The sequence below is a fragment of the Ochotona princeps genome, chromosome 11 (assembly GCF_030435755.1).
Source record: "Ochotona princeps isolate mOchPri1 chromosome 11, mOchPri1.hap1, whole genome shotgun sequence".
NCBI classification, from domain to species: Eukaryota; Metazoa; Chordata; class Mammalia; order Lagomorpha; family Ochotonidae; genus Ochotona; species Ochotona princeps.
Genome location: NC_080842.1, coordinates 48,431,545 through 48,458,595, shown reverse-complemented (window position 1 = coordinate 48,458,595; position 27,051 = coordinate 48,431,545). Strand labels below are relative to the sequence as shown.

The 27,051-nt window shown below is 45.7% G+C and overlaps 1 protein-coding gene across 4 annotated transcripts in view; it reads right to left on the bottom strand.

The window, feature by feature from the left end:
• Positions 1-27,051, bottom strand: part of APBB2 (amyloid beta precursor protein binding family B member 2) — a 272,222-nt gene that overhangs the window by 95,603 nt on the left and 149,568 nt on the right. For all 4 annotated transcript variants that reach the window (XM_058670169.1, XM_058670172.1, XM_058670170.1 and 1 more), the window contains one exon: positions 18,264-19,082. In XM_058670169.1, the coding sequence (XP_058526152.1) occupies positions 18,264-19,050 (787 nt within the window). In that variant the 5' untranslated portion in view covers positions 19,051-19,082. The remainder of the gene's footprint in view (positions 1-18,263; positions 19,083-27,051) is intronic.

The window sequence follows — 27,051 nt, the reverse complement described above, 5'->3', positions numbered from 1 at the left end:
CAACACCTTGACACAGTAGGCTAATTCTCTGCCTATGTTACCCAATATGGGTGCCGATTCATGTCCCAGCAGCTCCACTTCCCATCCAGTTCCCTCCTTATGGCTGGGAAAGCAGCGGAGGACGGCCCAAGTGTTTAGAGCCCTGTACCCACATAAGACCCGGAAGAAGCTTTCAGCTCCTGGCTTTGGATCATCTCAGCTTTAGTTACTGTGACCATCTGGGGAATAAAACAGCGTATGGAAGGCCTTCCTGTGCCTGTACTGTATGTCTCTCCTTCTCTCTGTAACTCGGTCTTTCAAATAAAAATACAATAAATTGTTTTTTAAAAAAGTTGATTCAGCTGGTTTTTGAGTCTGAAGCTATAAAATAACCATCAGGATACTTTGTTGGATTGATTCCAGATTCACCAAGCCAGGTCTTTTTTTCAACGTGCCTTGCTCCCTGTAGGTATTGATTTGTGTACTTAAGGACAAAAAGAAACGTTTAATATTTCAAAATACTCCCTTTTTGGCGGGGGAAGAGTTTAAATCCAACATGACAATCCAATGACTCTTTTTAAGAACTGGATAGTCACGTTTCCTGCAAAACGAATGACTGAGCGCAGTGTCTGTGAGTCTGACTCTAACTAGGACACAGCCATTTCCGTGAGGCTTTTGCCTGATAACCCACAAAATGGAAAAAGTGAGTGTGTACCATTGTGCTCACGACTGCCCCTGTTTCTCAAATTCTTTAGCTGCAGAATGGTTCTATCAGCCTCAACCAACCTTTTAAGACCCTAGTGGATACACCACAAGCAGATGTGTCAAATGACCCTCTCTCCAGGTTGGAACAGAGGGGATGAGAATGGACCACATTGTAGACAAAATTTAAGGGTCCTCCCTGTGCCATGGTTCCATGGTCTTACATTAAGGTGAGATTTTACATTCAAGATCTAGTGTTGAGCAGATCAAAGTCAACAAACTTCAGCGTCCTTCCCATCTCCCGTTTACTGAAGCACACCAGTACAGATGTGAAAAATGCCCTCACGGGCGCTTCGTGTGCAGACACAGGTCATTTCCTGAAAGCAAAACTGAAAGCTGTGCATCTAAAAATCTATGCTTCCTCAAGTTACAGCCTCTCTGTCATCATTTAGCTTTGATAAGAATGTGCAGATGAGTTTAGTGCAAATCAATAAAATGCAGAGTTTTTAATTTCCCTTGAGTAGAATATAAAGCAACTTTCTTTCTCAAGGCCGTCTCAAATGTGTCAGTTTTTCAACCTAGCTACATATTTACTGTGTTTGGTTCATTTGCTTGCCTGACTGTTCTACTGTGCTCTAGTAAACAATGACTTAGAGAAGCAAACATATCGCACAGATTGTGATAAAACCTACTGGATCTTGGTCTCTGGGGAACCAGGCGGAAGGAAGGGTCGGCTCCAGGAGATGGTGTCACAGGTGCCGAGTTACTATTCCGCAAGCAGGCTTTCTAAGCCAGTGCATGCCAGGGCAACACTCGTTGGATTTCTACATAGACGACGCTCTACAGCCTCCTACGGATCTTTCGAGAACTCTTTGTTCAGCCGGGAGAAAGAAGAAAACCAACACATATGCACAAAATGCTACAGCAATGGCATCCAAGAGGGTCCAGAAGTTAAGACTCAAGAAGCTTCTCTTTAGTGCTCTGGAAACGGGAGTAGGCTCCTTTTCCCCCCATGGTTGCACGCTGCCCCACGTGACTTTCATCCCCAGATTCACGACCTGAAAACTAATGAAGGGCGCATGAGACACAATCTGTGAAATGAGATGGATGATGGTCTATCGCTCCAGTCAACGAGTTATGCAATTTTGGTCATGACTTCTAACTTTTGAAACTTTGGCAACCTTATCTTTTAAAGAGTAACAAATAAATGTATACGCCACTCTGCAGGATCACAGTGAGGATTAAATTCCTTCATGTGTGGATGGAGCCTACCACACAGGCCACTCCATAAATGGTGGTCACTGTCATTCCAGGATGCTTTACAATGAAGAAAGTGAGGGAGGATTAGCAAACTGAGCCATCATGCTGGGCCCAATAAATTTCAAAAATGTTTTTAGGGCCTGGTGCAATAACCTAGTGGCATATGGGCGCTGGTTTGTATCCCAGCTGCTCCATTTCCCATCCAGCTCCCTGTTTGTGGCCTGGGAAAGCAGTCGAGGACGGCCCAAAGCCTAGGGACCCTGCACCCACATGGGAGATCCAGAAGTTCCTGGCTCCCAGCTTTGGATTGGCTCAGCTCTGGCTGTTGCAGCCACTTGGGGAGTAAACTAGCAGATGGAGGATTTTTCTCTCTGTATCTCCTTCTCTCCGTATATCTGACTTTCTAATTAAAAAAAAAATCTTAAACAAATGTTTTTAAAAGTGAGGAGACAAGCAGAGGGCGGTCACAGCAGGCAAGGGGCAGCAGCGAGGGAATGTTGGCCACCAGTGTATTCAGCCTCATTGGAAAGCGCACAATTTGCACTTGAGTGAGTGTGTGGGTACATGCAAGTGAAGAGTGAGGACTTTGCTCTGTAAGCTGTATGGATCAGTGTGACCACCCATTGCCCAACGTAGCCCATGGGAAGCAGCTGTGCGCCAGCCAGAAGGCCCTGAAAAAGGCGGTGAAGGCCTCTGGAATAGCCTCACCAGGGATGAGAAAGTCGAGTTGTATTGCAAACAGTCCAATGAGAGCTTTGCTGAGAAGAACAGGAGCGTGAACGAGTAGAAGACAGTTGTGGGCACAGCCTTGGTCTTCATCAGCTTCACTGCCCTCTTTCTCACCTGGGAAATGCACTTGGTGTATGGCCCTGGCTTTGAAAGAGAGTGGTGGCCATGCAGACCAAGAGGATGCTTGAAATGAAGGTTGGCTCCATCCACAGCTTCCCTGCCAACAGGACCATAGCAACAAGTGGAAGAAGTAAGCTCCCTGCCAGGAGCTGGGCCCTCCTGTGTTCCCTGGCCTCCTGCATATGTGAAACAATACCAGGCCTAAGACCAATTTGCACAGAAAAGAGAGAGAGAGAGAGAGAGAGAGAGAGAGAGAGAGAGAGAGAGAGAAAGAGAGAGAGAGAGAAGGGAGGCTGACAGAAGTTTAAGTATTTGCCTAAGGACACAGAGCATCTGAGTAGGAAGGTGACCAATGATCTGACACCTAGGTACCTGGAAGGCGGGGAGAAGAGTGGAGGAAGAGAGGAAAAGATGAAGAAAAGGGAAAGGAGTGGATGAAAAATAGAGGGAGTATAGTGGAAAGGAAGGGTGGAGGATTGGCGGGAAAGAACAACAGCAAAAAAAGTCTGTCATTCTAAACCTTTCAAACTTTGACGGACTATTTTCTTTTTTAAAAATTAATCTATCCTTGTTTATACCAAAGGCAGAAGGATGGAGACAGACACGTAGAGAAAGATCTCCCATCTGCTGTTCCGCTCCCCAGATACCCACAGCAACCGGAGCCGAGAGCCCAGAATCCATTCTGGGTCTCTTAAAAGGGTAGCAGAGACCCAGGTACTGGGGCCACCACCTGCTGTCCCCAGAGGGAGCCAGCACCCTAACTCGGGGACTATGATCAGAGATGCATGACTCCCAAATCGCATTCTTTGTTTTAAAAAAGATTTATTTATTTCAAAGACAAGACATAGTTACAGTGCGAGAAAGGAGACAAAGAGGGAGAGCTCTTCCATCTACTCGTTTACCCTCACATGCCCTTCCAATACTTGCTCTTAGGAGAAGAATAGATTTCCCAGATAGGAATATTCAGAAAATCAAGCTTTTGTTGAGCCCCTCCTACTTGGCAAATACTACGTATGCAGACTGCTCCAGACACCTTATCCAGTGAATCATCAATCACACCATCCCAGAGAGGGACACACACATGATGCTATAAGACTCGTTATCCAATGAGCCACAGCAGAGCTGGGAACTGAAACACTTCAACTTTCCACTGCAGCGGGGCTCATGACACAGTTCCCATCTTAGGGTCAAGAGGTAGAGAAGAGATTTCAAAGGCTTCATTTCTGTAACATACAAGCACTTAACAACCCTGTGCAGTGATGCCTTAAAACTAAAGCCATTACTACTACTACTACTATTATTATTATTATTATTATTATTGTAAAGACAATGAAGTGTGGGCATTTGGCTTGGTGGCTGAAATACCACATTGGGGTTCTTGGGTTCCTTAGCCAGGTACCTTGGTCTGCCACTCACTTCTGCCGGCTGATTCCAGCCTTCTGTTAATACAGACCCTGTGAGGCAGCAGGTGATGGCTCAAGTAACTGAGTTCCCAGCTTTCAGCTTCAGCCTCATTCCAGTTCTGGAATGTGAGGGTATATGGGATGTGCAGCAGTACATGGGAGGAAGGAAGGACAGATAATAGGGAAGAGGTGGGGGTGGAGGGAGGAAAAGGAAGAAAATGAATGTTTACCATTAGGATTATGAAAACTGAAAGGAAAGGAATAAGGGAGGAAGGAAGAAAATGAACATTTTCCACTAGGACTGTGATTCTTGTGACATTTTAGCCAGCTCAGCATCTGCTCTGATAGAACACAGCACTTAAACACAACAAAAGGCTTGGATCAAAGCAGTCCTTGCTGGAATCAAACAGGTATACAGAGGAATCTTCTAGTTAACTTGTTAACAAGCAGGTTCTTGAGCTCCCACCTGCTTGGCCTAAGCCTGGAATATGCAGGTGGAACCAATTTTTCGAAACATCCAGAAGATGCAGGTAGACCATGAGTCACATGTGTGGAAGAAACAACACCATAACAACTGCAATAAGGTTTCCAGATTTGGAAGTGAAGGAAAAAAAAAAAAAAAACCAAACACTGCTCTTGGAGTTCAAAGACTAACAGTTGAATCAGCAGATGGATCATACCCAAGAAAGACACAAATGAGACAGGATAGCTCCCATAGCGTGACTTACCTTTAACCCAAGAGAAAAAAACAGTTGCATCTTAAAGAAGAGCTGTGTTGGTCAGAAGCTAGGTATCTTTGAAAAACTATCTCTTCCCCAAAGAGAGAAATCTTAGCATTGCCCTTCTAGGACTCTAAGAGCCTGCTAGCATCATGCCCTGGGGGAGAAGGATGGATGCAGCAAGGCTACCCCAGCCTGAAGCCATTGCAGCATCTGACTCCTCCACCTCCGCTTTGGCTGAGATCACGTTTCCAAAGCAACCTTCTGCTTAGGCCTGAGGCTCCCAGGCAGTTGCAACGTTATTTCTAGCTGGCAAATAAAACACCAGCATTGAGAACAGTCCCTGACCATGTAGGGCCAAGAAACCAAGAAACACCCAGGGGTATGAGAATTTGCACAACCAAGCAATAAACGTGTACTGCGGCTTCAGTATCTCAGCCCTACGAATCCACTCAGCAGTTCATCCCTCAGACAGGGGTCTGCTTTGAGAGCCTCTCAGTGAGATCCCTGGCTAACAGATTTCTCTAAGACAGTCAATGGTATCACGCAAAGTCAGACAGTGTCTTACCTTAAGGTTCATTGGTGAGTGCCCAGCGTGTTGCCGCTCTCTGCCTGGCCCCATTCACCTTACCACTCAACAGTGAAGACCTGAGAAATGGGCCTGCACACAGCATTTGATGGTGCCATCACGGGTGAATCACAAACCTAACCGTCTTTCTAGAAATATGGCTAAACTGAGTTTTAATACACACAATGGGAAAAGAGAGGCGCCTGTACTGTGGTGGAGTGTTACGCTGCTGCCTGCAGTGCCAGCATCTCATATGGGTGCCAGGTCTCCAGTCTGAGACCCAGCTGCTCAATTTCCAATCTAGTTCTCTGCTAACAGGGACTTGAGAAAGTAGCAGAAGATGATTCAAGTGCTTGAGCTCCTGAACCCACTGGAAGACCGGGAAGGAGCTCCAGGATTTGGAGATTACTCAGCCCTGGCACTTGTGGCCATTTGGGAAGTAAATTGACAGAGAGACACTCACCACCCTCACCACCACCTCTCACTCTCTCTGTAAGTCTGCCTTACACATAAATTTCATATATATACATATATATGCATACACACATATATGTATATAAATACACACACATAAAAATATATATAACATGTATTTTTTTAATGGGGAAAAAAAGAATAGACCGAAAAATCATTATGATTTCACTCACTTTTTTTTTCAGACTGTTCTCTAACAATCTAGTGAAGCCAGGAAATATACCCAGCCCATCTCTATCTGATCTTCTAAGTATGGTTAAAAGTATACAAATCACAGAAACAGACCGGAGTCACAGCCTGGGTGGGAGACTGTGGCGTTCAGGGCACGAAGCCTGGCCCTCAGCTATCTTCCTCACTAACTGCAGGACAGCATTTGGCGGCCACTCCTACATCGTCTTAACCAACACATCCAAAATCTCTCTCCAAAAACACTTCCTCCCAACTTTACTATTTCTAAAACAACAGTGCATTTCTCTCCCATGATATCATGCAATGTGCTCAAATACAAGTATTGTTCCTTTGCATATGTACGAGGTGAAATGAATACCAGTGTATTTTAGCAATACAGGGAACAGTACACTTGCTGAGCCTTCAAACTGAAAAGCTATTGGATCTACTCTCCCCTGCCCCACTCACAAGGATGCAATTGTGAGACTCTCCTGTTTGTCTACCTTCGTTCCGTTTTTACAACTACTCGTCTTATCCAGTCCTCCTCAGCTAAATGTGTTTAGCTACCCCCGTACCCCACCAACACATCTCTACATCCGTAGCTGCTATGGCTGCTCCAGCTCCACCTTACAAGGGCCAGGAGGCCTTCACGCGAAGGAAAGCCCAGGTGCAGTGCAGCCTGAGACATCAGGGTCTGAAGTTTGACCTCCACTTTCTCTCTCACAATGATGCTGCTTCACAGACTCCCTTCTAGCAAACAGCGAGGACACTGACTGGTCCTCAAGCCCAGAGCACAAGGCTCCAGCAGGGACCTCAGGGGTCTCAGGTTTCCTCTGCTTCCCTAACACTAGGATATTATCTACAGTCCTCTTAGCTAAGTTGACATTTCTGTTGCTGGCATCTCAGCCAGAAGTGAGATACTGGCGACCGTATTCTCCAATACCACACACCCCATGGGGAAGCAGTCCTTAAATCTTGGTCTTTTTGGATCGGGGTGTGGAGAAGCGCTTCTGCTGCACGCAAGCAGGATTTTCAGGAAAAGCATGTGTGTGTCTGAGCTGCAAGCTGCACCAGCTGCTTGTTCACGGAGCACCTCATTTACTTGAAAGAGCAACTGACAGACGGGCTGTCGTTATTCAAATCTGTGTGCTCAGCAGACATCCTCACCGCAATGAACAAGGTGAGCCTGTCACTTCAAGGAAAACATCCGGCATTGTTGAGTGCCAATGATAAAATGTGAACTTTCAAGTGAGAATCCGAATTTGGGGGAGACTCACATTTGCCAGTGCGAGCCTGACAGCTTCCCAATAATGGAAGGCTTTTCTGATGAGCTAGTGGGATTAACAAATGCAATGTTTTCACATTGTATAATGAAATGTGTCAACATTTGGAAGATCTTCATAACTCACTGAACCAATATTTTCCAAATAAACAATGCATGATGCTACAAATTTACATACTGATAAACATTCATTCAAAATGTATACTAGAGCAATGGATTCAAAATCTTCTTGAACAACAGATTTGGATTTAGCAGAGAACAAAAAGCTATTATTATTCTTTCAGATTCTATGTTGTAACCGATCTTTAGGATTTAGCAGAGAACAAAAAGCTATTATTATTCTTTCAGATTCTATGTTGTAACCGATCTTTACGAAGCTGCCAATTATAGTGTTAACATAAAAAAGAATTTCTTATAATTTTGGGAAGGCTATTAAGATATTCCTTCCATTTACCCACACATATCTGCATGAGACCAGCAAGATTGTCTTCACTGATGTCAGACATAACAAGGTATGGAGTTGGCTAGAAGCAGGTGCGAGAATCCCAATGCCTAGCATGAAGACAGATATTGAAGATATTTTCAAATACATAAAACCATTTTGCTTTCCTGACTAACTTGTCCTGGGGGCGGGGGGAACAAACAAAACTATCTTTCATAAAAAGTAGTCTATGTTAGTGACATGTACAGATTTCTCATTTTAAACTGAATAACCTAAAGTGCGTCTTAAGTTTTAATACGTATACAGTGTATATTAACTTAGATAGCCCACATAAAAAAATCCAAGGGTTCTCAAGTTTTTCCTGAGTGTGTAAACGAGTTCCATGTTTGAGAACGCTGCCTCTGAGAAATCCTTCCTTTTGTTTTCTTCCAGTCTCTTCTAGGTGTCTTGTCTAGAACTTCATGTTCCTCATCTGATCCACACAGTTACCACCTGAACAAAATCTACTTGCTAGTGCTACTTACCTATGCAGGGAAGTATAACTTCCCCACAATATTATTTGCACCCAAGCATGTGCCAGGTCCTATTAACTGTAGGTGTGGAAGATGCAATAGTGGACAAAGCAGATGGGACTGGCTATTCCTGGTGCCGACAGCAGCTCAGCCTCACTGCTCAAAGTACATTGAACCATCAGAAGTTCTCAGCATCACCTGACAGCCTGTTCAGGATAAAGAATTTGCATAATTGGAATTAAATTTTTTTTAAATACTTCTATATTCTCAGGGCTCAACCTAGATCTCAATCAGCGTTTGTGTTTTATAAGATCACCATGTGATTTTCTACATCCAAACACTGTCAAAGAATCTGTGACTCTGTAACCCTTACAAACTCCCTAGAGGCAAACCAATATTATGAATTTGGTTTGGACTGCTGTACACTGAATTTGGTATAAGTAATGTTTTAATTGTGCTAGTTATTTACTGAAAAGTGAATGCCCTTTGCATAAGCTGATCTCTGGGAATTAAACACAAAAGGGCAAAGATAAAAACAGCCTAGATCCTAAAGAAACACCCCCTTTTACAACAAGTATAACGACAGCCAATGTGTCTAGGAACCTCGGCATTATGCCGAGGGCTGCGTGTGACAATCTTACACGGTAGCTTAGCCCTGTCATTCCCATCCTACAGACAGGGAGCCAGGAGCTGGGAGGCCAGAACAGGCCAGAATGCCCAGCTCCATTCTCCAAAAACAATGAGTGCCCTGAGAGGGTTAAATCGATTTAAATCGACTCAGAGGAAGTGGCCTGCGAATCCCTTGAAGGAAAGACAGTGCCTCCACCTTGGACACACCCAGAGCACTAAGTCCAGCTCCTTACACATGTTCGGAGCTCAAGCTCACTGGCTTAGGGCACGTGGACTGATTCAGGTTCACCTACAATTCTCACTTAAAATGCCTTCACCTAACAAAGAAACAGCAAAGATGCCTTCCCTGCCAAGAATGCTCCACTGAAGATAGAAGAGACCAGAGATAAAGATGTTCTTCTTGGATGCCTTCTCCATGGAGGCATTGCTCTGACTCACAGCCCCGTTTTGCAGTGCGTGGAAGATAAAACAGACAGACAGACAGACAAGGGAGTGAGACACCTGCTGGCAGATGAAAGTCCTCTCCCGAGGGCAAAACAGGGATTGAGGAGTTCACTCATTTCTGAGAAATGGCCTAGAAACATTGATCAACAGCTATCTTATAGCCTGCTGCAATGGCTCAATTGGCTAACCATCCCTTTCAAGCACCAGGATCCCACATGGGCGCTGGTTTTTGTCTGAAAGCTCCACTTCCCATCCAGCTCCCTGCCGGTGGCCTGGGAAAGCAGTCGAGGATGGCCCAGAGCATTGGGACCCTGCACCTGCATGGGAGACCTGGAAAGAAGTTCCTGGCTCCTGGCTTAGGATCGGTGCAGCACCTGCCATTGTGGCCACTTGGAGAGTGAATCATTGGATGGAAGATCTTCCTGTTTCTCCTCCTCTCTGTATATCTGACTTTGCAATAAAAATAAATAAATCTTTAAAACATAATAATAAATCTTAAAAAAAAATGAAAACCAAAAAACTCACACACTGGTATCATAACACCCCTAGCCCTTGAACTTCCTTTGCTATATCTCCCATCAGCCCTGGTTCAATGATTTAGAGGAAGGGTCATCCCTACCCTCACTTGCTGACAAATGCACATGAAATGTTGACCATATTTTCTAGAACATTCTGAGAGACTACTCTAAAATGTTCTACTAAGCGCACTGTAAGTATCTAGTAGGGATTAAATAGGCTTTCATCACTGAGACATTTTGTATAACTTTGCCATTAGAAATACTATCACATGTATGAGAAAAAGCAGCCTAGCAATAAATCACAAATCCAAATTAGTTGCCATGCTATCCATGCGTAGGATGGGCTTAGCACTTCTATCTTTTCAGATGCCTCAGGTTTACGTGGTCCTATTGCAAGAAATTTGTCAAGCAACACAAAGGAAAAAAGACATCAATGGACAATGTTTCAAACACACTGAAGAATTTATGTGAGAATTAACTTCACTCACAACCAAGAGTAAACAGATGGAAGACTAAACAAACAAGAAAAACAAAGTTTATACACAATACACATCAATGGCCATTTCAGGTACCACCAGCAATGGCTGGGGTTGTCTTCTCACTTTCTGACCATCCCATATGGAATGCTAATCATGTAGGATTCCCTAACAGTCCAATGTTTTGATATTTTCCAATCAAAATCTGTTTGAGTATGAAGTTTTACTTCACTGTTTGTATCCCAGAGGGAAACGCAGTTATCTAAATTTTAAGGGTAACTGGTAACTACGTTCACATTTAGGAAAGCAAACTGGGCATACTGAGTCAGGCTTAAGGCACACAATTTATGAACCACCCACACCCTAGTTTTTGCAAAGCTAGTGTTTTCCTTCTTCTAACCGGATTAACAGATGGAGAACTCTGAGAAGTCATCTGAAGACGTCTCTGGAAATTTCAAGCATGTTTTCTTAACAGTTCATGTCACACTTTCTGATTCTACCAGAAGGCACGGGACTGAGATCAGGATGAGTATGATTAAAAGCAGTTTGCAGATCCAAGGATATAGCTGATAGAGGATTACACCGTATGTAATTGCGACGGGCAAGAGCAGAATTAGCCTGTCACAGTGGGTACGATAGCCGAGTCTGCAGTCACTTGGAGCAGGGAGGGGCCCACAAGCCCCAAGCCTGCAGCTGGAGGCCACAGCATCTACCTAAAAGGGCCACCACTGACTGTTGCCTCTGGCATTTGAGCCCAATGTTATGCAAGTCCTGAATTCACAGGAGAAGTAAAAGGTCTATGTTTGCATATAAATTTTTCTCAATTGCTATGCACTGTTGTCTAATTTAGCATCTTCTAAAGCCCTTCTGGGTTCTGTCTGTGGACTGTCCAGCACTGGCCATCTGTGATGTAGAAGTTCTCATGACTTCATGCTGCTTTTGCATTGGGCCAAAGTCAGGGTCTTATTCCCATATGTTTGGTAAACAATCAATGTCCCTTAAACCAAGGCACAAGACACATGGCTATCCTGCCTGTCCCTAAGCTTTAATCAAAAGGAAGAATGCCACTTCCATCTGCCAAGTTTTCTGAACTCTCCCACCCTGCACTGCTGAGTGACACTGCTAGTGTAGAGTTTGCTACTTCTGGGCATCTCTGCAGCTCGTTGCTAGTTCTGCTCTACTGTGCACATTCACGGACTCTGAGCCTGTCTCTGCTGGTCTCATTGCATTCACTGTTTTGCTTGCTGACACACTTAGAATAATTCCTTATGACAGAAAACAACCCAATATGATCTGGAACAGTCATCTAAATATATTTCTTGTCTACAACTTTCCAAAGCACTAAAATCTAATTTGGAGAAAATACCATCTACCCCCAGAACACAGTGTGCATGAACTATTTTGGAAACATCGCACATCTGCCTTCCTTAAATTGCTCGTCACATCAGGAAACTCTCAACTGAGAAGGCAGGACAAGAATGCCAGTGAATCACTCAACATGCTTGAAGAAGTAAAATCCATTCAGCCGGGCAAACGATCTGAAAACTAAGCCTTGCCTAAATTCTTGGATTTTAGGGAAGAAGAGGAGTTGAGGGTGTGGGGGAACTTACAATTAAATTACCAAAAGCAAACTTGATGTAAAATGAACATTTAGGAGAAGCTTTTAAAATTGGGAAAGAGACAAACAAACTTAGCCAACGTTCTAACACTAGTAAGGCAGCCACAGCCAGAGAGAAGCGTTGCCAGTTGCATTGACATAGTTAGGTTTGAGCCTTGGGTTTTGCTCTCATCAACCACTTAGTTTACAATGAGTTGTCTCAAGAGGGGAAACCAAGTCAACTGAAGACATTCAAGGACTCAAAGTGCTGAGTGAGATGGGTTGATCGACAATGCAAGGCAACTGAAACCTACATGACCCTTATCTTGGCATCGACTTTAGTGATGTAAAGATCTCCATATGCAAATACAACAGACCCCAGTGCATGATCTTTCAGTGAGAATAGCCCTATGCAAGTGTGTTGCGCAATGACTGTGTCCGAGCTGAAGAGGCAGCTCTCAGACTGGCTGCTTCTGTGCACATGGGTGCCACTGATGGGGCTTCTTTCTTTGTGTTGTGTACTGTATGAAGGGCTTCACACACACACACACACACACACACATATTTCATGTAGCCTATAGGGAAACTTCTGAGTAGGGAAAGAACATGGTAATGTAGACCTGGAAACACTCTATGGGTGTGCAAAGAGGGGGCATCCTATAGCCCAGAAGGTCTACAAAAGGCTCACAGTGGATTGAAAGCCACATGTTAACCATTTGCAGATTCAGAAATAGCCTCTAAGGTAGTTTTTAGTTTTCTACATTCTCAAGATAGCTATCCCCATGCATTTAGCGGAATTCCAGACTTTAAGGTGCTTATATTTAACGTTTAAGATCTGGTGCAGTGCGAAAACACCGGATGTTGCGTCAGAAGACCTGGGTTCATGTGTGGATGTACCATAAGCACAATCTGGCACACAGTAGGTCCACAGAATTTCAGTGTGCTTTTCCCAAAAACTGGTTGTTCAGAGACAACATGATCACTGAAGTTATAAAATATACAGCTCAAATCAAAATGAGTCACTGACGGAATATTCCATACATCATGGACTGCCTCGCTGCAGCAGGGTTGGGATCTGAACTGAGGAAGCAGACTAGACAGCCCCTGCTCTGACCCCTGAGGCCCAACGCCACACCACACAGACCTGTTGTCCTCTGTGTGTAACTCTGCCATTTGTCCGATTTAATAATGGACCGATTTTGCAATGGCTACTTTGTAAGCGCCATCTGGTTTCAATACTCTGTGTCTCTTCTGGTAAGTCCCAAATCAAACCCAAGTCACATGTTGGCTACTGAAACTTCTACCAAACAAGCTCCAATCTGATGCATCTTACAGAAGCTCTCATGAAGCCAATACCAAGTGAGTAACAGACACCACACACACAGTCTGACCATGGGTATTTGTCTCAGCCACTGTGCTCACTCAAAGAAACCACATGTATCAAAGTCCCAAGCGAAAGAGCTAAACTGATGCAACCCTAACTTTCAGAAACAGGGTGGAAGCACTCTGAGACGTTCCTAAACTCCTCCAAGCATTCATCCTTTCAAAGATGCTCTTGGTTTTCCCAATAGCTTCCTGTCATCCCATAGGACAGACCACCCTGGAGAAACAGAGCAGCAACATATTGCATACAAGATTGATTGTGCAAGAGTCTCTAAAAGGCTGGAGGGGGCAATCCCAGAAGAATGGGAACGAGAGAGCGGTCCATCTCTGGGCAGGCAGCACACTTCGTTTTATAAATAGCACTCTAACTCGATGCCCCTAAGGTAGAAAACAGTCCCTTTTATTTTTCAAGGCTCCCAGTAGTGCAGTCTACAACCCAAAGATAATTGTGTCAGGATTCAGCCATAAAACACACATCACTGGGGTAAGTATTTACATCACCCACAGCTCATACACAGGTGAATGTTTTTTCAGGTATGTACTATGGAACTGAATTCTAGTATCATACAAAATATTTGTTCTCCATTTTTTCTCAACAGTCAATATTCTTTACATATATATACATATACTGCATAAAACATGAGAAACACAATCTTGAACATTATATGAGAAACATGTAATGGTTGATTTCAATTTATTACATCAATGAAACAGACCTTTGTCACAGTGGTTGACGTTATGTGGGAGGCGTATGTCCCATAGTGGACTACCTGGGTTCAAATTCTGACTCTACTGAATCTACCTTCTTGACAATACAAAATTCAGGGAGCTTCAGGTGTGGGCTCAAGTGGGTGGGTTCCAGCCACCCATGTGGGGGACCTAGATTGAATTCAAGGCTCTAGACTTTGGCCTGAGCAACCCTAGCTATTGCTATCACGCAGGGAGTAAGCCAGTGTGATGGGGTCCGTGCAGTGGGTGTGGAGGACACGAAGGTGTGAAGAGAACTGTTCCATTGCAGGCAAGGCCACAAGGGAATTTCCTGCTCCATGGCAAGGCCCAGCGGATGTCTCTGCAACCACCTGAAAGCAGTTCCACCTCCCTTTGCATGGACACAGGACAACCCTGCTGAGAATTCTGCAATCTATTTAGGCATTGTCTGCCTCTGCGGAGTTTGTCTTTACTATCAATGTAAGCTTGGAAGTCGACGTTTCTGATAAACGTCTTAGCGAAGGGGCCTTTTACTATTCATGCTGTCTTGGCTGGCCCCCCATTGACCATATGCTAATCAAGGGTGTTAAGTCCCTAGCTGTAGTGGGAATCTATTCTTTCCCCCTTTCCTTGATCTTTAGGTCCTTCCTTCTGTGATGCATTTCCTCCCTTAACTGAGTCAAGACTAAGTTGTAGAATGAGGATTGTAGTAGGAATGTGTTACTGATTGGTATTGGTTCTCTACTGAGAACTTCCTGACCACAAGATTAGGACGGCTGATATCCTGCCTCAAGGTGAAACAATTGGCCTTAGGAATACCCACTTGACCAGGTGTGAAGTCTGTGCCAGCCTTTATGACGGCTTCTGTATAAATAAAGTGGACAGCTTTCTTGCAGTGTCCATTATGATCATGAAATTGTAGTGGTTCATTTATTTTCTCTACGCCTATTCCATTCACCCTTCTCGAGTCCCAAACTTGGCTGCAGCTGGACTCTGGCACCAGTGGACACAAGATCTTTACTGTCATCTCTGCCTTTCAAATAATTAAATAAATGAAAAACAACTTAGAAAAAGATCATGATCATTTTAAATACCAACAACATATTTCTGGAAAGAGAATAAGCAAAAGAAACACGAGGGATTAAAAACTGCCTGGTTCCTCACCTTCTGTCTGGTGCCCACTGCCTGACACTGGCAGGATGTGTGAGTTCTGAGGGGACTTAGAGAGGGCTCTAAGCCCATTCCAAAAAGCGTTATTAGTCATGACTGAGACTCACAGCCCGCTGAGATGGGTGCCATGTTCCCCGGGTGGCTGCTTTTGAAGGTCAGCCTAGGTCTGCCCCCACGCATGTTTTGAAACACACAACGTCATTGCTTTTGAGTCACAGCTAACACATTCTCTGCAATATCTCAGATTCAAAATGTCCCCGCTTAGCCATCCAGCCAGGGCCACCACCACGCCACTGACCTTATTTTAAATTCAAAGATCTCACACCAACTCTGAGAGCAAAACTGGAATGCATTTTCTCAACAACTCAGAAGAGGCTCCCCCAGGGTACAACATGTGCCCAGCATCGTAAGTGGGGAGGGGGAGCCGAACAGAAAGTAACCCTGGGGACACTGAGCAAATGAGCTGGGAGCTGGGAGCGTCAGAGCGCAGCAGCCTGGCAAGCCTTCCTGGAGAGAGGGCATGAAGGCACATCCCAGGACCAGCAGCAGGCCTGGGGAGTGCTCACCCTCACCTTTCACTTTGTTCTCCCCACGGCCCTGACTGACACCAGCTTTCTTCAATCAGCCGTGGGACTACTAGATGAAAACCTCAAAGGGAAATTCTAAATAAACCTTAGAACACATACAGTCAAATAGCACGGCTGAGATTTCAAAAGCAAACAACGGGTGTTGGAAGCAGAGTGTAAAACAATGTGTGATTTTTTTCTTTTCACTTTGAAAATTGGTAAGCATACAAATTCGAACAAAGTACTGTACCTTCGTGTACCCATAATTCAGCTTTAACTGCCAGAAACATGTGGGCAACACACAATCTCCGCACGCATTACTGGTTACTTAACCATACCATGTACAGTGTCAACACTCTATCATACTTTACTGTTTAGGGAATAATATCATAAAAAGTCTACAAGTTCAATGCAAAAGTGACTTTTACCATCCCCCCCAGGATATTTTTTCTTTGAAACTACCTGAATTCAGGCATATAAAGCGCAGACTGTATCATACACACTATGTCCATTATACTACTATATGTTAGTATACATTTCTAAAAGGCATAGGCGCTTTAAAAATATCATCACAAATTTGGGGGAGTGAAGCTTTAAACGTAGAATAAATGTGGGTATTTGCCTAAAATGTTTTCTGGAAGGAAACATATATGTATATAGTGGTCACCGCTGAGAAAAGAGGCCACTTGGGCAGCGGAGGCTTCACTGCTCATCTAATTGCTCCTAGTTCATTCAAGACCTTCCAACTTTTTCACAGTTTAACTGCGCCGGAATAGGCAGTTCCTGAAAGAGCAGCTGCAAGGCTGCTGTGGTCAGAGGAATTACTGAGGCTGTCCCAGAGAGCATGGGAAAGGAGGCGTGGCTTGGCTGTGAGATGCCCACCTAGGACAGGGGAGGAAGGGCACCCGGTGTGACACTTAGGATGTTGCCTCCTACTCTGGAGTGCCTGGGATTCAGTCCAGCTCTACGTCTGATCTGAGTTTCCTACTGCTGCAGACCCAGAGAGGCAGCAGTGACAATGGCTCAAATGGTCCCTGCCACCCGGGTAGGAGACCCAGACTGAATTCCTGTCTCTCAGCTTCAATTCCCACTCTCCCAGCCACCCCCACTCCTGCTGCATGCACACACACACACACACACACACACACACCTGATGTGGGCATTTGGGGAGTGAAATCATGGATGGGAAGCCTACATATAAGATATAAACATGGTCAAAAATATACTCTTAGGCATGATCTAGATTTAAACACCAGCAGGTGACCACGTCCACTAGCTAGCACATATGAATTTTCCAAATGGAGAGCTGTTAACCGAGGGCTATTACTAAACATGATTATCACTCAAATGCTTTGTGGGGCTGGACGTGTAGGAGATGAAACCGGACTATCTTAGTTCTCCAGGAGGAAGATGACAACACAGATCCCTTCTAAGCAGTGCGATTTTAAAGGGCACTTGAGAAACACTTCTATAAAAACACAAGTTATCATCTTAAATCTCTCATTTTTGTTACCTTTCCTCCTTGTAATTCATCTCCCACATGGGCCTTATCTGTCCTATTTGTTCTATCCCTTGCACATTTTCTAATTTTGGTTTTTAATATTGCTTACAGAGTTGAGAGGGGTGCATGCGCATGTGGGCCTCAGATTAGGGTGGGGAGAGTTGAGGTGTGGAGGTAGGTGGGCAGGATGTTTCTTTTTCTTTTTCTCCCCTTTCTGCAGCGGGGTGGGGGAAGGATCACTCCTTGCTGTCAACCTACCAGAGAATGGGACACAGTTATCTGATGACACCCTGAAGCACCCGAGGTAGGGCAGCATGTTCCAAGGATGTTACAGTCCTAGCTTTCTAAACATACTTGGCCAGAAACACCATTTTTTTCATTTTCAACTGTCAGTTAAATGGGCTAATAAATTACTCCCCATAAAAGTCAAGAGAAAATCATCTTTGTTAAGCACTCCTAATATTCTGAACTTCCAACTTTCCAAGCCTAAGTAAGTTCTACAAACGTCTAAAAACAGCTGGCTCTCCTAACTAGGCTACATCCATGAAATTGTATTCTCTTTTTCAAGCTTATTTCACAAAACCCAACATTCTTAGAACACAGCAGTAATCCCCCCAGGTAATGGCAGTACAATTTCTATATGACTGTTGTTTTCTGCACTTCAAGGGCCTATTTCCTTCATAGCTGCGTTCACAAAACAAATTGTGCCCCCAAATGAAACTAAGCTAAGGTATGGTCAAGGAATCTAACACTCAGGGCCCAATCTTATTCCAAAAGCCTCCCATTCTTCTCCTGCCTCCAAATGGACCTTTTATGGTCCGTCTAGGAAGTTATTCCATTCACTGCTAAAAACACCAAAAGGAAAGTGCCCCCCGAGACTGAACCCTTCCAGTGGACAGGGTGGGGGGATACCTGTTTCATCTGGGGAGCTGGGCGAGGCACTGTCCTGGGACAAGGTGGTCCAGCTGGACTCCTCATCACTTGGTGCTAGGTTCTGGATTCGGTGGAGTGCACAATCGGTTTTTGCTCCTGTTTTAGGATGATCCTTTTTGGTCTCTGGGCTGGAGGACACCGTGGCAACTTGACCGTCTTCGGGGCTGGCCTGGCGCTTATTGGGTTTCTGCAACAGAGCATCACCATTGCCTGCGATGGTGGAGGCTGGGCCTTGGCCTGGCTGGGACTTCTCCTCGTCCCCCGGCCCGTGCTGGTTGCCCAGGTTCTGCTCCAACTCACGGGCTGAGGTTTCCAGGTCTGCATAGTAATTTAGGAAGCTCTTAGTTCTCCTGGGCTGGGAGGGTAATATCTCACAGCCTGAGGACTCCTGTGGGGGGCGTTCTTTACCCTCTAACTTCTCAGAAGTTATGTTGATGCCGGCCGTGGGGCTGATGTTCTTGTTGGGGTCCTGCTGCCCCTGGTCAGCAGCCTTGCGTAGCTGGTTCTCCCCATTCTTCACCAGCTTGATGTTGGCCGAGCCATTTCCCAGCAGGGGCTGGGCAGCCGGATCGGAAAGGCCCATGGCCGCCTGGATGTTAGTCAGTGCATATTTCTTCCTGCATTTGGGGGGTGTGTTGTTCTTGGCTTCGGAGTGCTTTATTTCAGCATTCAACAGTTCATTGTGGGAGGAACGGAGATTAAGGGTGTTGGGTGGTGTGGCGGGGCTGTTTCGACTTGCGACCTCTGTGGTTCCGCTGCTGGCCATAAACACTGCAAAGGTGTCCACGCTGGAGTCCGCTGGGAAAGAAAAGAAAAGTTGCTCATTAGACACCTGCCATGATTCACCCATGCGGCACCCAAGGCGAGTTAACATTTTTATACATCTTAACATTGAAGGAACGAATGCTTTCGCTGCAGGACACGGTGTTGAAGAACCAATCCACCAGATTCCATACTTCCTATGTTAGATAGGAATAATTAACTGTGGAAACTCAGAGGTCAATTTACACAAAAGCCAAGAAGCCACAGGATCTAAATTTTACTCAGAATAGCAAAGCATCTCTCTCTTGGATCCAAATAAAAATGTTTTGTTTTCCTGGCAGGTCCTCAAGATCCTCAGGCTTGAAAAGCGTGCTCTTTACAAACATTTTACATCATATTTTTATCCCGTAGTTCCTTCAGGCAACAGCCAAACCCTGCTCAACAAGGCTGTGAGGCTCCAGTTTTCCTAATTAATCTGAAAGGCTACCATTCAATCACACTCCAAATGTCCCAGGTAATCTTTCTCAACCATGCTTAGAAATTGTGCTCCGAACTCCTGCAAACCCAAATTTCCATCAGTAATGATTTACTTATGAGTGTTTTTGATCTGGGCGTCTAAAAGAATGGCTTAATTTCCCAATGACAACCATCACACACACACACACACACACACACACACATACACACTTACTAATAATGTAGCACTGAGTCCTTGTCTACAAACACAGGAGAGCCCCCAGTGCATTACAAGACAGACTCGGCTACCTGCAGCCACCATGTTTCCCTGCAGAACTCCTGGGACACTGCACGACAGTTATATTTATCTCACAGCTTGCTTGCTCTCCTGGTGATTTAGTCCGTATGTCTCTCGCTAGGAAGAAAGGCATGTTGCTCCAGCTACAATTCCCGAGGTCTTAGAGTTCCCCTTCCATAAACCGTGGTCTCTTTCTTATCTAATCCTTTGCCTGCCACCACTCCTGCAATTTATCTGATCCTTTGCCACCCCACCCCCCCCACACTCGGGATCTCCCATCTGCAGCTGATGAACCAGAGCACACTGCCTGATGTTCTTAAAAGGGTCTTCTCTCAAGTCCCTCTTCCTCCCTGGGGCCAAACAGGGAGCTTCTTGCAAAAAAGAGCTAGAATTTCCCCAGTCTTGGGAGCTGCCAAGTGGCTCTCTATGACCAAAGCCTTAGGTGGGACAATTTTAGGAAAGAGGTTCTCGTTCTAGGGCCTTCCTGCTCCCACACTGGACATTTCTAATTGAATGAGCTTGTGGCTAGCAGATGACTAAGGGCTGTACCCCAAAATGGTTAGTCCTCCGGCCCCAGCCTTCATTATTTATAAGGCTTCCTGCCCACCCAGCATCCTACCTCAGCTCTTAGTTCTCATTATACAGCAGCGGAGAACTTTTGTGTTTCTTCTTTTAAACAGTGTTCTGGCAAAGTGTTTTAAATAGCTTTTTATCGCTGTTGGGCTATTACTTTGCAGAACACACATGGTTCCATTTATAACCCAACCTCACTCAAAGCAGCATTTGAGGATGAGCAGGCCCCACCTTGAAGCCCCAGGATGCTCTCTGGGAGACACTCAGCCATGGTGCTATTTTTAGACCAGGGTATTTACAACGACATTATGAGACAGTGAAAATGTACTGGCCTCTTAACAGACACGGCAGAAACACTGCCAGGAGGTAGCTCATGGCGTTGGGTACCGTAGCATAGCAAGGTCATCAGGGAGACATTTCTATTTACTTTATTTGTAACAGCAAACATTTTCAGAAGCAATGCCATCGGAATTTTTAGGTGATTTTAACACACAGGCAGCTTTTACATCCTGAATGTACCAGCCACATTCTTCTTCTGAGCCTTTTGGAGTCCTGACACCTTCTCAGTGGTCTGTTAACTCCTCTACTTGCCAGAATCCACGGGCAGGGTGTGGCGGGGGAGGGAAGCAAGGCAAATTAAGGAGTCAGAATAGGTTCTCCAAGGCCAGTGCAAACTGGGTGTTCCAGTGGAGCTCTATGTCAAAGCTGGAAGGGTTTGAGTCTGTCTCGGGAATTCAGTAACAGCACCACGTGAGGCCACGTCAAAGCATCAGCCCTCCCTGCCAAGGCAGCCAAAGCAAGGCCATGAAGCGTGCTGTCTTCAGGCGCTCACACATCAGACCAGCAGTCCTGTGAACTTTAAGGGTCATGAAGTAGACGGCACACAGCAGAAATCCTCAGAGGGCCAGGAGGCTGAGCCAGGCTCAGGAGCTGGTGGAGAGACTTGCTACTGACAGGGTGGGCTTGGATCCTGGGGCCTCAAGACCCCAGACAACGGAATTCAATCTCCCTGAACAATAACAGTGCCTGGCTGATGGGAGGGGTTAAAGCAGAAATGCCTGCAGAGAGTTTACCAGAAGAAATAACAATGAACATGAGCTCCCAGCCCACGTGACAGAGCACAGGTCTGCCTGCAAAGCTCCCAGACTCATTGCTTTTCTACATACCAGGGACAGTAATAGGCTTGCTGCAAACACACATACACACACAGCATGCAGACTAAGAAAGGGACCAAGGCAGTGGGCCCATGAGGGTTTACTGATGTATAAAAAAATAACATTCCTTATCTTTAAGAGGAAGGAGGTCTGTGTTTCCACTTAAATGAAAGAAAAATCTCTAATGTGTCTTTCAACCTTCTAATATTTAACCGGTTTCTTTGGTAGCCAAAGACCTAAGAAGTAAGACCAAATTCTTCAATACTTCTTACTGTAAAATGGAGATGATAATAGTATCTATAGCTGACTGAGCTTTGTTGGGAACTAAAACAGATGGCTGTCAAACACTGAATTCAATGCTGGCATGCTGTTTGAGAGCTGGCGACACAGGAGGGATTTATTGTTTTACCACTCCCTGCTTCCCTGCCTACTTTTGTCTCTGAGGAAGGAAGACGCACAATAAAGTCACAGAAATCAACCAGGGGCAGGGCGACAGCTGCAAACGGGCCAGTGGTCTTCTCACCTGGGGTTTGCAGAGGACCTAAAAGCAAAATATGCTAGATAATCATGCAGGGAGTCTGAGCTGGGCAAGATGGGAGAAGAGAGACGAGAGGGAAGCTGGGAGGGGCAAGGCCAGGGTTTCTGTGAGAAGTGCTCCAAGACTTCAGACTTGACCTTGAGGCAACAGCATCAAGAACGTGTGAGTGTATGGATGGGATAGTCCATTTGTGTGTAAATACTGGGCATCTGCTCTTCAGTATATTCTCCAGCAAAAAGATAACTTTGATGAAAAGACATTAAAGAAGCAATGTAAACAAAACACTGGAAGGTTGTGAGAGAGACACAGTGGAATGGAGGCAGACATGATGCCTCCCTCACCAGCCGAAGAAGGCAGCCAAGCCCATCTCCAGGCTGCTTTTGAATGTGGTCAGAGCAGACCCTGCCATTCGCCAAGGCAAGGCCGACCCTTGTTTAGGACTGGCTGCGAGGTTCATGCAGTCATCTGGTCTACACCACGGGGAGGGGACAGGGTAGGTCCGGGAGAGTCACATAGGAAGGAGAAGGCTGCACTTTCTTGCTGCTGTAACTTCTTGACGAAGGCATGAAGACAAGGTTCCCAGGAGCCAAGCAGTTCAGGGGCAGGGGTTCATGAGAGCTGGGGAGAATGCAGCAGCCACAAGGCCACTGGGGACTCCCAATCCATCAGCTTAAGGGGGATGTGGCATGAGGCAGATTGAGCCACAGGATCTGTATTTCACTGTGAACAGAATGTCAGGAGACCGAAAGAGCAGGAAAGGGGGAGGGGTGATCCAGGGTTACAGGAAAGCAATTTTAACTCTTGAAAGATGAGTGCCTTGGCTATGTTTTGTATTTAAAGCTCTGTAAAACAGAGCCAGATCAGAGTACAAACATGGACAGACCAAAGATGCAGAGTCCAGCAATGGGAGGAGAGCGAGGACTCCAGCACAGGAGACCCAAGATAAGGGGCTCTTCTTCACAAGGCATGGAGGGGAGAGAGCAAGGATAGGGACGATATGTATGTCCCTATCATGACATCAAATTGAGGCAAAGCAAAAGTGAGTATCCCAGAGTAGACAAAGCCTTCTTTTGGGGGGAAGCAAGAGAGAGACACAAGGTAGAGTAATAGATGTGTCTTGGGCACCAGCTGCAGAATGGTCAATGGATGGCATCACACTCTGGGATTTGAGCTGGTATTGCAGGAAATAAGGAAAGAGGGCATGAGGTGGTGATAAGCTGGGGGAAACAAGTCCATGGTCACCTGCCTCAGAAAGGATGAGGAGCAGGTACGAGAGGGACAGGAATGGTTCCCAACGTTGGCCACACTGATGTTTTGTTTTTGCTTTTAGAGATTTGTTTGTTTTTATTTTGAAAGGCAGAGTTACAGAGAGGGAAGGAAAGAGGGAGATGGGGGGGCGGGGCGGAGATCTTCCATCTACTGGTTCGCTCTTCAAATGGCCACAACGGCCAGGGTTGGGTCAAGCTGAGGAGCCTGGAGTTTCATCCAGGTCTTCCATGTGGATCCAGGGACCCCAGCCCTTGGCAATCCTCAGGGTGTCTTCCCAGGCCCACCAGACGGTAGCTGGACTGGAAGTGGAGCAGAGAGAAACCAAAACCAGTGTCTATATGGGATGCCAGCTCTGTCAAGAGTGGTCCAATGTTATACTATAGTGCTGGTCCCCTGACTACATTTTCAGAAAGTACAGATGCTGTGGGTACACCCCTGAAGATTATCATTCAGTTTCTCCAAGACTGAGAGGTGGGTGTTGTGGCACGACAGTTAAGCTGCTGCTTGAGCAACAACTTCACACATTATGGTGCCAGGGCTCAAGTTCTGCTCCACTTCTGAGCCACCTGCCAGGCAATGTGCACTCTGGAGTACTGAGGCAGGTATCTCAAGTACTTGGATCCCTGTCATTCAAGTGGGGTTCCTGGATTGAGTTCTGAGCTCCTGGCTTTGGCCTGGCTTAGCTCTGGCTCCTGAAGACATTCAGGGAGTGAACCTGTATGTGGAAAAATCTTCTCCCTGTTGTCCTGTCTTTCAAATAAATAGATAAACATATATGCATACACATATATTTCAAAATATAATGTAAACTGGGTGAGACTTTCTACAGTAAGGGAGAGAGACAGGCCTGGGAGAAGATACACATCCAAATTAAGGACTTCAGAGGCGCATAGCTAACTCTGGGCTGATATGCAGTCTTTGTCATAACATGTTCTCAGCAGCCTTAGCTTCTGGCAAATTCCCACTCCTTTTCTACGACATTTCTCTTGCTCCTCCAGTCAGACCCAGGAGTTCCTTCATCGCATTCCCACACCTTCATAAACCATTTGCTGTGTCAGCATCACTCACATGGTGTCATTTTAAATTTTTCATGTGCTCCACTTTGCCACTGGATCCTCAGCAAGGAGCAGAGCAACCTAGTCCACAGTAGTCACCCAACACATGCTGCAGAATAAATCCTTGCACAGCATCAGAAAGCAGGTGTTTCACTGACCCCTCAAGAAATGCATACACACAATGTCTAGGTGTGTCTTGCTTATGAAAGACAGGCTGGAAATGATGGCTACTGCCTAGGTAGTACATCATCAGGAAGCTCATTTTCTCTCCTTGAAAACACAACTGCTATGAAGGGACAGGGTGATCCATGACAAACTATCTCAGCAGTTACCCCATGCAGCATCTGAACAGGATTTTGAGATGAAATCCTTTGATTTAATACCCAGATCCATTTCTTTCCCTCCACAGTCTCAGCTCAAGGAAATTGTGCCTAATTCTACAATGCCTTCTTAAGGACAGAGGACTGAGAGGAGGGTGTGAACATCTGGCCTGTGGGATTTTTTTTTTTTTTAAGATTTATTTATTTTTATTGGAAAGTCAGATATACAGAGAGGAGAAGAGACCGAGAGGAAGATCTTTCATCCACCAATTCACTCCCCAAGCAGCCACAACAGCCAGAGCTGCGCTGAACCGAAGCCAGGAGTTCAGAGCCTCCTTTGGGTCTAACACATGAATGCAGGGACCCAAGGCTTTGGGCTGTCCTTGACTTCTTTCTCAGGCCACAAGCAGAGAGCTAGATGGGAAGCAGGGCTGCCAGGATTAGAACCAGCGCCCATATGGGATCCCGACGTGTGCAAGCTGAAGACTTTAGCCACTAGGCTACTGCGCTGGACCCTCATGGGCCGTTTTAAGAGCTATGAAATCACAGGGTCTGGCCCAGCTCAGGCAACCATAGGCATGACTTGAAATTCAATATAACTCTAGCAGGCTAATTTTTTAGCTGATAATTTTGTACAGCTTGCAAAGGCTGTCATCAATATCCAAATGGCTACTGGCAGAAAAAAGGTTCCTGCCCCTGACTCAGAGTCGAGGTACAAAACCTTTTGTTTTTAATATAAAGATTCATTCGAAAGTCAAGAGTTTCACAGAGAGGAGGACAGACCAGGAGAGTGAGCTTTTCTCCACTGGTTCATTCCCCAGCTCCACGCAACGATTGGGACTAGGCCAGACGGAAGCCAGGAGCTTCCTCCAGGTCTCCCAGGTGAGTGGTAGAAGCCCAGGCACTTGGGTCATCTCCTGCTTCTTTCTCAGGCCATTAGCAGGGAGCTGATCAGAAACAGAGCTGCCAGAACATGAGCCAGTGCCAATATGAGATGCCAGTGTCGCAGGCAGCGGCTTTCTCTGTGCAGTGCAATGCCAGCCCCAAAGGATGTGCTTCCTGACATCGATCAGACAGGCGCACCCTTCTGTGAAACAACTGTGCATCAGCTGTAACCCTATGGGCTCCAAGTTCTCCGTGCTCTAGTCTGAAGAGCCCTGGAGGCTCAGCCAGGGGCACACGTGGCCCCCGTGCTTCCGTGGTTCCTGCCATGCAGTCACGGGCTTTGCTCTGCTCCCCAATTCCTCACATCTGTGTCATCAGCAACCAGGGATGCATTCACAACAGGACGAGAGGCGACAACACTGTATGGGGTGAGTGCCCCTCATCACACTCGCCTGGACTCATAAATGGTTAATTTTTTTTCAAATTTTAGAACATTCTTGTATACATAAGATCTCAAGGGGAGAACCCAAACAAGAGGTTTCACAGACACCCGTACACATGGCTCGAAGACAACACTACACGCTACTCTCAGTGACCCTGCATCTGACCGGTGAGCCATCACGGGAGGTCAGTTAACGGCCTTTTCCACCTCTGATGTCATGTCAGCCCTCAAAAAGTTTTGGATTTTTCAGCATTTTAGATTCCGGGCTTTTGAAAAAGAAAATTATGCAAAATTACCTTCAGGTAATGTATTTAATGCAGATTTGAAACAGGTTAGTTTTGTATTCAGACTTGAGTCTTATCCAAGTGGCTGTACATATTCTTAAGTGGATGCAAACATTTCAAACTCCAGAAAAATCCAAAATTCGAACTGCTTGTCATCCCAAGCACTTCAGATAAAGCATGCTCGGCTTGTAGGCATATCCTTCTACAAACCAACCAACCATGGAACTCTCCTGCTGGCTCCATGTTGTCCAAACACAGCTCGGGACAGAGGCATTTCACATGCTCCGCTGTTGGCTGTCCCCAGTCTATCCAGGCATGCCTCCTACGGCGGCAAGGTCCCTGCATGTTCCCCTACTGTCACCAGAGCACCTCTGACACACTTGGCCAAGCCCCATCCAATTCTACCTCTGACACACATCTTGTTTTCTTTTGCCCAGAATATCCTTTTTTTCTGTATTACACCTGAAAAATCTTTTTTTTAAAAGATTTATTCATTTTATTACAGCCAGATATACACAGAGGAGGAGAGACAGAGAGGAAGATCTTCCATCCGATGATTCACTCCTCAAGTGAGCCGCAACAGCCAGTGCGCGCCGATCCAAAGCCGGGAACCAGGAACCTCTTCCGGGTCTCCCACGCGGGTGCAGGGTCCCAATGCATTGGGCCGTCCTCGACTGCTTTCCCAGGCCACAAGCAGGGAGCTGGATGGGAAGTGGAGCTGCCGGGATTAG